Below are 11,041 nucleotides of genomic sequence, written 5' to 3' on the forward strand. Positions count from 1 at the left end.
GGTGGCATCATCTAAACTGTCTACCTAAAAAGAAGCTTAACAGATGATTAAGTAGAACGGCCACCAAGGAGAAAGGCTTTCCTTGAATATTTCCTTCAATATCTGCTCATTTTCATCTCCATAGTTTTATGCTCAGACTGAGTAGCTTTGCATGACTCACTGTTTATAATAATCCTTAATTATAGCCCTGGAGCAGTCTCTCAATTCATCCACTGTGTTAGGCGGGGCTTCTGCGTGCCAGAGGTGACAACATGTATCCACTCTCATTATCATTATATAAAACCAACTGAGTTTAGAGCAGCCTGAAGCCTGAACCTTTTGGTTAATGGGGATTACTTGACTTTATCATTATTATTATTATTATTTTACATTTGGCCACCGTTGTTACACTATATATGATAAAAAAATAATTGCTCTTGTTTAAAAAAAATAACTGTGCTTTGCAGTTTCGACACTCACCAAGCGACTGCTAACAAATAGGAAGATTTATCTTTGGCTGCAGTCTTTGTTGTGGACTTAGTAAAATCTGTGACAATGATATTCTAATGCACTGCTTTGATGTTAAAATCGCAGACACATCACAAAGCCTGAGCGCTGATTTGATACGAGTATGTCATTAGTACTTAAGACAAATTCAGCTCAGACGGAAAGCCGGGACCTTCTAAAAGCAGTAAAGCCTCTGCAGAGATATGAGTTATTTAAAAATTTAAAAAAAAAAAGTGAAAATCAGCCAGTCTGAACAGCGCGAGTCTTCATTTCACTGTCTTTGCTTGGACGTCACTTTATGTGATAGGATGATGCCTCCTCGCTGGCTGCAATGCCAGTAAAAGAAAGCCACAGGGATGAATAGATGAGGGCAACTTGGCTGAACATTGCTGTCTTCAATAGGGCTCTTTAAACAAACACATTTAAGCTGTGGAGCAGACGCTGGCCTGCCTGAGGAGCCTTTAGCTTCGCACTGTTTGGTTCTCGGTGTACTGAGACCCACAAGGCTGACTCACATCACCGGGCTGTAATTTCCAGTAAATGTCTCATTATTTATTACAATAGGAATTTATCACAGGGCACTGGGTTAAAAGGCTGATATGAACAATGATGTTTGTCATTAACCATTTTCTTTTTTTACCTTTAGTTTCTTTAAATACATGGAAATGCTTGAAAATTCTTGAAAGTTGGATATTTTGATTTATATATGTGTTAATTGTGTGTTAATTTAAACCACTGAAAAATCCACCAGCATTTGACAGCTTTCTTTATGCTGATCATGTTCATTAGATAAGTGAGAAACTTTGGCAGGACTTGCACATGACTTTGTCATTTGTCACTGTCCTGCAGATTCGTAGTCCACGTGGCCGATCAGTGTAACACTTTTGTCTTTTTGACAACAGCAGTTTCTATAAGAAGAGCTCATTAATCAATGATGGATGTCCTGAACAACCTGGATGAGATGAGAATGGATACAAAATAGATCAAAGGCAGAGTTACCGCAGAATGAATTTAAAGAACAGGGAGTGGGTGCTGATTGGCTCGGAGAGCGTAGGCAGAAAGTTCGCTGGACAAGAGTAGTGATGCTGAAATTGAGAATGAGGTGATTCTGACAGCGTGGGAAATCAGAAGTGTGGGAGAAAATAGAGCTTCAGGAATAGCCTGAATCACCAGGAGGAATAGAGGCAGAATGTAAGAGATCACATCTACCCAACTGAACGTAAAAGCTTCATTTTGGGAGGTTTTAAAACTGCAAAACAGGAGACACGGACAAGCACACAGAGGAGAAACAAAAGTAAAACAATAAGTACATGACAGGACAATGAATTAAAAGTTAGGACAGGCTAGAAAATAAAGGAGCAAGCTGACATTTTGTGTTGAATGTCGAGGTGTCTGGGTCTGAGCCTGCCTGTGTACAAAGAAAAACTGAGGTTAGATGAAGAACACCAACATGGTCCTGAAGGTAAATGGTGTGCCCTGAATGTACAGCAACATGCTGGTATTTGTGGTTTTGGAGTGAACTACAGGCTGGATAGCTGTGGAAGCTGGGACAGCATTATTCACAATATTTCTTTTTTGTGTGTGTTTATTTTGTTTTTATGTATTACCCTTTTTTTTTTTTCTACTGTGAAACAAAACAATCGTTATTATAACGGTTTCATTCAGATTTAGTCATTTATCCATTGCTAAATTGGCCACTGCCATTGGTCAGTTTCATCTTATTTGAAGAAGTCCTGCTGATGCATTGATGTATCCCATGTTCAGACAGATACAGATGACACTATGGAAATACATTATGTCCTTGGCTCATAATGTAGCTTACATCATTATTTTGGAGACAGGAATATAATGATGCTGACCCGGTTGTTTCACTGTGTATGTGAAGAGAATTTTTATAATTCACAGAGAAACAGCATGTATTAGGACACATTGGGTTAAAAAGTAAAAACATAAATAAATAAAGATAATGATAAAACAGTGACTTGGTATAGTGCAGTAGTAGTAATACCTTGTCTTTTTAAAGGACAAGAAATTTTCATTACTGATGTTCCAGCTCCTCAGTAGGAGGGATGACTAACTCGGTGCCCTAACCTTCACTTGCCTACAACCATCTAAACTCCTCTGCCTGCTACTTGTTTTACATTTTTTACATTTATCTTGTGCATGTCTGTATGTTAAGTCTAGCGCATTAAGATTACCTTAATGTCTTCATGTCATAGACTCAACAAGGTTGTGGAAACATTCCTCAGAGACTTTGATTCATGTTGACATGATAACATCTGTTGCAGATTTGTTGGCCCTACATTTATGATCCAAATCTCCCAGCATCACATCCCAAAGGTGCTCTACTGAAGTGATATCTGGTGGCAGTGGAGGCCATTTTAAAGCAGTGATCTCACTGTCACGTTCAAGAAACTAGTTTGAGCTGATTTGAGCTTTGTGACAGAGGCAGTCACTGAAAGACGACTAAGGAAGACAATACTCAGGCAGGCTGTAATCTTAAACAATACTGAGTTGGTACTAAGAGGCCGTGTTCCAGGAAAACATCCCACACATCATTATACCACCTCCAGCATAAACTGTTGACACAAGGAAGGATGGATCTATTCTTTCATGTTGTTGATTCTAACATAAAGAAAAAAAAATCAGACTCATGAGACCTGGCACCAGTTCCAGTCTGTTGTCAAGTTTCGGTGAGCCTCTATGAACTGTAGCATCAGTTTTTTGTTCTCAGCGGAAAGGAGCGACCTGGTGTCTTCTGCTGCTGTACCCCATTCGCAGGTTTTCCAGTTTATACCACCCAAATCTTATATTTTTTATAGTTAAAACAAAAAATAGCTGCACATTTTCTTATATGGACAGCTTTAAAAAATGTTTATCATCTTAAAAAAAATACCTCCAAATATGAAATGATTATAAATGTTGTTTGAAATTCATTTTCTTTTAATTAAATCCCCTTAACCCTCTCCAGGCAGACGTTGCAGATTTGCAACAGTTAAGACCTAACAACCTGATTATCCCACATACATATTTTATGAGTTTTTTTTTACTCAGAAGTACCACTGCAGGACTTGGTTGTGCATTAGCAGCAAAAAAATTAATTCGGGCCTGAGAGGGTTAAAACATAAGAGGGGAGGGGTCTTCACCTGAATTACATAATAACAAAATGCTAAAACTTGAGTGTTGGAGGGCCTTTTAACCTGCCAGTGCACCACTGTCACCTACACAGAATTATCCCCATTAGCAGTAATTAGGAGTAAAGGTGACGTGGTCTGAGAAATCTCATCCTGCAGTGACAGCGAGCCCTCTGAGAGGCTTGTTGATGTGCTGTGACCCCGAGGAGAAACATCAGCATTTCACACTGACAGAGAGTGTCTTTGTTGTTGTAGTATCTTGTCGTACCAGTCTGCAGTGTCAGCGAACAATCAGCTTGCGGGCAGCCATCGGCAGCAGCTAATGGAGTCTCTCCTAATCTGCTTCACCTGGAGGTCAAAGGAAAGCACCAAGTGTATGGGCCTCGTTCTTGTGAGAGCAAATTAACAAATTCATCCTGCAGCTTTGTGGTTCCAGCGTCTCTATTGTCCATATCGACGAGGCTGCTCGGTGTTGCGTTTTGCTCTTGCCAGGGATTAAAGTATCAAAGCAAACTTGCAAATCATGGCTCACCCTCGCAGCTTAGTCATCGTGCTGTGAAACCGGACGCGTCTGTGGGCAGATCTGCTGGAGTGTTAGAACTTCTGACTGCTGTCCCAGCAAGGGGTGTCGTTCTTCAGTTAAATCCTTCAGTGACCTCTCATCGCCACTCACCCTATGAAGCTGTCAGTTGATTAGAAATCGTTGCTTTCTATTGGTCTGCAGTGTGTTCCTATGGTAACATCAACAGAGGGAGCCACATCTTCTAATTTGGTTGAATGATGCTGGCAGAATGCTGCCTTATGAAGAATACATTGCAATATGAAAATAAATCCACTTTATAGGTTCACATGGGTTTCATAATTTAAACTGTTTGCATCCTTAGTTGTGATAAATCAGTCAAGATGCAAGAGGTTTTGGATGAAAATAGTCTTTCACTATGGTAGTAGTATTGCTAGCTCACATTTCCTGTTTGTAGTTTAATGCACCAGTAACAAGAGAGCTTAATGAACAATAACAATTAGCTTAAAATGCTAAAACGAATCAAAACATAATGAATGCTAAATGCAAGCAGAAGTCTTGTTTATTTGTATAGCTACTTTAAACTAGCCAGTTTTAAGGGCTCTATATAAGGACACTGACACAATTTAATATATCAACATGACTAAAAATGGAAATAGATGATAACTAAAAATCACAGTATCTATAAGGGTCTCATCTATATCAGATAGCATGATGTCATCATTTTCCCTAGCAACCACCTAGCAATGGGCTAAAATGACTCAGTTTTTGCATTTATCCAGTTCCAAGAACAGGTCAACCAATATCGTAGCATGGGCATGTATTCGTTTATTAAATTATGCACATAAATTACATGTAAAAAAAATACCTCAGACATTCCAACATTCACTCAGAGGTGAACTGAAGAAGCTTCTCGGATGAGAGAGGAAACATCTTCAAGAAACTTAAAGAAGTCCAAACGCTTTTGTTTCCAAGACCACTCAGAAGAGAGATTAAGCTGACGTACGTGTGCCAGTAATTTAAACACAATTATTACTCTCAAATGACATAAATCAAATATAAAAAAAGGATATTGTGTTTATGAAATGGTGATATCAAAAACCATCAACCATATCCCTGTGTAACTCCTAATGAACCACAACATTTGAATCAAAAAGAAGCAATTAGACCGTCTGAAAGTTCATTGTTCACTTCCTGAAGTAACAACCAACATCTGTAATTTAATGTAAATATCCAGAGAGCCTGTCTTCTCCTTGATAATAGTAGTATATATGCTGTGGTTTTTGGTGTTAAAACTGTGGGAGCTTAATTAGAATATAACGTTTATTAACTCTACGTTGAACCATTGTTATTGTTATTGAAAACGTGATATGCAGCTTTTAGTTCTTATGACGCACCACAAAAAGATCACCTGTGTGAAAGAGTTCGTGATCTCAGAATAGGTAGAATCACTGTGAGGAGAGAAAATAACTCTTGACATTTTCTGAAAATGTCACAGATGATTTGTAGAAAAGAGAAAAATGTGGTTGAATACAAAATGATTCAGTTCAGCTCACTCTTTTTTTCAAAATTATACTAATATCATTTGGTACAAAAAAAAGGATATAAATGGATGAATCAGATCAGCTGAAAACAGATAATATGTCTGTGATTATTGTGTGCAATATAATATTTGAGTGCTTCTTCCTGTGATCACAGATGGTCTAGACTTAATATCACACTGATTGCATTATTGATATTCAAGTGGAATAATTTCAGAGCTTCTCTTTAATGTATTAAATTACTTGTTTCATTCAAACTCCTCTGCATCTTAACAGTACTTTGTTTTTTCTTAATGCTGTTCCAGCCCAATTTTTACTCTTTAAGTGTGCGCGTGTGTGTATGTGTGTGTGGGTGGGGGGATATATGTGTATTGAGAGTGTGGGGAGTGAGTTGGAGGGTGGGGTGGGCTGCTTTTAACTATGTAAAGCACTTTGTGCTACATTTTCTCTGTATGAAAAGTGCTTTATAAATAAAGATTGATTGATTGATTGATAAGAGCAGGGAGTGGGGGGGCATTTTTCCTTTACATTAGTCTTTTCATGGAAAACACGTGACAGATCGCAAAGAGGAAGGCAAAGTTCTGCAAACTCGGGGGATGCACTGAAGATCCCGGCGGATGGTGGAGTCACTGAGATCCTCCTATTAATAGAGCTCTGAGATATCTAATTTGCACTGAAACAAAGGGGAATTAAAAGCTTAACACCACCTCTAAAATGAGTAATGTACATAATATAACAAATATGATAGTTCCCATTTTTATGCTCATTTAGTAAGTAAGTGTTTTTTTTATTTTATTTTAAATGTTAATGTTTAAAATGTCATTTTGTTTTTACATACTGTACGTTTAGCTCCTGTCTAGACCTTTCTAAAAGCCCTGCCCTGGATTGGTCACCTAGTACTACATAAACAATACATTGGTTACCAATCATGTGAGTAGAGCTGTCAGTTGCTAACAAAATGCCAGACCTCAGCCTAACACATTAGACGAGAACGCAGGGAAGCTGACCGCTGTCCCTGTGTCATTCATTCCCATTCACTCAAAGACTTTTGATGAAATGATCTGCACGAATATAAAACAATATTTTGCTCATCATCCATGTAAAGATTTTGTAACTCATACTATAGTCAAGCTGACTGTGATCAACATCAGTGCAACAGAGATCTCAGCATCTCCATAGACTCCCTGTGCAGCTATAGGAATTTTGCCATATGTAACTTTTGCACATTAACTAAAATATAAACTCTAGGCTGAGCTCTCCAAAATGGGACAGCAGCCTCTGTTGTAGTGGCTTGTTTCTAGCTAAACATGACATGACTCTGACATGCTGCTGCTGTTTTAAATCTTTGAATTTAAAGTGTTGATTGTTTCTCTGTTAATAAGTGAGATAAAACCTAACTTTTAATTTGTGGTGTACTTTTGGGGGAGACACATAATATCAAAAATTTAAATGCACAAAAAAATGTAAGGAAGTGTTTTCAATTTTCTTGCGTTTCGCTTGTTTTATGTCCTCTATGTATAAGTGCGTTAGTGTTTACTTTCAATCCATGTCCAAATACTGTTTCTATTCAGTCAAAAAAATAGAGAAAAATGATGTCCAATTTACGGACATTGTTCCCAAGTTCTGTAATGCACTGTATAAAATGGTGTTAGCCATCCTAGCGCAACTTGCATACAGCAAGCTTATGACCCAGCAGTTCCCTTTAATCGAGAACTTTGCAGAAAAAAGGGGAGATCTCCCTTTTAATGGGAATAAACCTCCAGCAAAACCAGCCTGAGGGAGGGGAGCCATCTCCCTCACCAGGTTGTGGTGAGGAGAGAACGAAGGGAGGAAAGACGAGCGCAGAGAAACAACGAATAAAATCTTGAGGCTTTAATTTTAAACTTCACCCAACAGACATTTGTGACCTCTTTCTTATTCCAACTTTTGCTCTTGCATTGATGCACAAGTGGGTTGCCTGTCTCTATAAAGGGACTGCCCCACATATAGTGGAGAATGCAGTACAGTAAATCTCTCTGACTCAAAGAGGTTTTCCAGATCAGGTCTGGATGCAATCCAAACAGGATGTCTTCAAACCAGATGGCTGAATGTCTGCCAGCAGTTTCGATCAAGTCGTTTACCTCATTCGACCTTTCGGGCCTCCATAACCTTTCTTCAGATTTGTTACATTAAAAAATTTTTTAAAAGGTTTTCCATCTTCTCTTTCAGGACAAAGGACTCTCCACCACAGGAGTGATGTCTTAGAGACCGTAGTGCTCGTCAACCCTTCAGAAGGCACTGTTTTATCAGAGGTAAGAGCAGCATGTTCTGAATTGCTGTTCTTTGCTGGTTTACGTTTATTGATGTGAGAAAAGGAGATGCTTATAGTGAGTTCATCTGTGTTTAGCAGTCCTATTTTACCTAATTATTTTACCTAACTTTCCTTTATAACTATGGGGGGGTGGCTGTAGCTCAGGTGGCAGAGCAGGTCAGCCACTAATCAGAAGGTCGGTGGTTCGATCCCAGGCTGCCTCCTGGCTGCATGTCAAATATCCTTAGGCAAGATACTAACCTAAGCCTACTGGTGGCGCCAGTGTCCGGCAGCCTCGCCTCTGTCAGTGCACCCCAGGGCAGCTATGGCTACTGTTACGATTCGATGTTGTCAGTGTTTTGTTTTAGGCATGACTGTTATGTGTTTCCTGTTTTACTTTGAAGGTCTGTCTTATCTCAGTGTGTTCAGTTTACGCTTCCTTGTCTCGTCAGTTCTGATTTGCCCCAGCTGTGTTTCCCTCCTGTTGTCCATTCCCTGATTGCTCCCTCTATGTATTTAAGCCCTGTGTTTCAGTTTGTCATGGTCGTGATTTCCCCCTGTGTTGTAAATAGTTTGTTGTATATAGATGTAAATAGTTGTCTATACTGTTTTTACTCGGTAGCTGTAGGGGTGAGAAGCCATTTTTCTTTGGGAACCTTTTCTCCTGTTTTTGGTTAGGGAGGCAGGTAAGACACCTGTAATTTTTGTTTGGGGTTTTCTGTGAAGGTAAGCCAGCTGCATTTAATTTCTAGAGTTTTTGTTTGTTGTTTTGGCCATGCTCACCCTGATGCCTGCTACCTTTTGGGACTCAAACTGACTGGCTGTTGTGAAATCCATGGTAGCTGTTTTTTGTTGGTTCGTCCTCCTTAAGAGCAGGGAGTGGGGGGGCATTTTTCCTTATTTTTATTTTCCTTATGTCGCACGCCGGTTCCCTGGGCTGGGGTGTAACATAAATGGGGTCTCGTCCATTCGCTGGAGGGTCCGAGGGAGGGACCGCTTCAGCCTTCCGTCTGGCTTCGCTGGAGGGTCCGAGGGAGGGACCACTTCAGCCTTCGTCTGTCTTCGCTGAAGGGTCCGAGGGACCGCTTCAGCCTTCCGTCTGTCTTCGCTGGAGGGTCCGAGGGACCGCTTCAGCCTTCGTCTGTCTTCGCTGGAGGGTCCGAGGGACCGCTTCAGCCTTCGTCTGTCTTCGCTGGAGGGTCCGAGGGGCCTGTCCGGCCTTCGTCCGTCTTCGCTAGGGCAAATCAGAACTGACGAGACAACGAAGCGTAATCTGAACACACTGAGATAAGACAGACCTTCAAAGTAAAACAGGAAACGCATAACAGTCACGCCTAAAACAAAACACTGACAACATCGAATCGTAACACTACAATGTAGCTTGCTATCGCCAGTGTGTGAATGGGTGAATGACTGAATGTAGTGTGAAGCGCTTTGGGGTCCTTAGGGACTAGAAAAGCGCTATACAAATGCAGGCCATTTACCATTTTATGGAAAACCTCTTTGAGGATAATGACATTCATGAACTTTTTAACTTCTTCTGGTTTAGGTTTTAGCTGTTACTATTCCTTCCATAGTTTATCAGAACCATAGGTGATGTAAAATATGGATGTACCCACTGTGATTTCACCGACTAGTTTGGCTGCCCCATGTTTTTGGAGGCAGAAGTTACTATATATGGACGAGAAGATGAAGCCCTAAGCTACCAGCCAGTGCAAGCAAACTTAGTTAGCAGTCAGCATCTATGAAGCCACATTATTTGTCTGATAATTCCATTAAAAGGGCTCCAAAAATGCACAAAACAGAGTTCCAGTTCAGCGACACCATTTAGCAGAGATGACGCTTAGCAGACACACAATCAGCGACATTTGCATTTGTGCTTGTTCTGCTGACACGTGTCAATATGACCACTCCCCTTACTCCGCTTAAAAAAAATTTCAACCTTGCCAGTTTTTTATTGCAGTAAAGTCAGACATTTTAACATGGGAGTCTTTGGGGATTAGCTATGTTCTGGAACCAGCGTCACATTTTGTGTTCAGCTCCAGAGGTTTCTGCTTTCATTGTGCTCAGATGGTTTTCAGACATGTTTGAGCAGATGTATGTTAACAACTATGTTGAAATTAAACTATGCTAACAGATGGAGATTGTTTTCTTCTTAAAAGTCCTTTTTTAAATGGCAGACCTTTCCACAGATGTTAAGCCATATTACATGTTTACCCAAATGTAGTGTGGAATTGGCGAGGTTATGACTGCTTTAGAGTTCCCAATTGGTAGAATAAGTACAAAGGTTCTGGGGCAAAGCTAAAGCATAGTGGTGAGGCCACGAATACACTTAATTCAAATTCTTTGTTCCATGTCATTTTCCTCAGTTACGTTCATCTCTTTATTGCACACAAATTTGAGTTGTTTCTATGACTTTCTATGACACAAAATAAATTATTTCAGTTGCTTAAATCAAGTATTCGGCGTTATCTTTTTGTCCCTTTTGAAAGGAAAGAAGCGTGAAAAAAATCAGGCCATTAATGTTTAATCTTGTTAACCTTGACACAGTTTAAGTGAATCTTTATTTATCACTAATGCAGGTATTTCTCTATCTATCTTGGCTGTGTTGGCTCCCCTTTAACTGTCCTCTGTCCCTCTCTGTCCTTTGTTCCTCTGTGTGTGTCCCAGATCCAGTCTTTAGTCACAGACTCAGCAGGACACAAGCTTCTGGTCTTGAGTGGGCAGAGCTCAGATCACGGTGCCCTCCTCCTTCAAACTGGTGTTTTCACCTCCCAGACCTTTTCACGTGTCTTTACTGATCCTGGGGTAAGCCATCTACTGTTCTTTGGTAATAATGAAACGAATAACAACATTCAGATTTTGCATTCACAGTTATGTGTGTGGTTAAAAACTGTTTACTCTCAAAGGACAAATGCAAATTTTTATCAGTTGTAAAATGACTACAAAGACAAACAATATGTATAACTGTATATTTCACAAAAGATGATGAGAATTGAAAGTATTCCTGTCCCAACTTTCTAAACGTTCAGTTTTTAAAAAAGATCAAAGCTCGCAAAATAAAATTAAA

General features: G+C 39.8%; 1 protein-coding gene across 1 annotated transcript in view; it reads left to right on the top strand.

Moving 5' to 3' along the window:
* Window positions 1-11,041, top strand: part of map1ab (microtubule-associated protein 1Ab) — a 103,585-nt gene that overhangs the window by 70,975 nt on the left and 21,569 nt on the right. Inside the window, exons 3-4 of the mRNA XM_085462499.1 lie at window positions 7,890-7,972; window positions 10,642-10,779. Of these exons, the coding sequence (XP_085318625.1) occupies window positions 7,890-7,972; window positions 10,642-10,779 (221 nt within the window). The remainder of the gene's footprint in view (window positions 1-7,889; window positions 7,973-10,641; window positions 10,780-11,041) is intronic.

The sequence above is a fragment of the Copadichromis virginalis genome, linkage group LG7 (assembly GCF_057382275.1).
Source record: "Copadichromis virginalis isolate Kocher_CV1m ecotype Utaka linkage group LG7, C_Virginalis_male_GT1.1, whole genome shotgun sequence".
Taxonomy (NCBI): Eukaryota; Metazoa; Chordata; class Actinopteri; order Cichliformes; family Cichlidae; genus Copadichromis; species Copadichromis virginalis.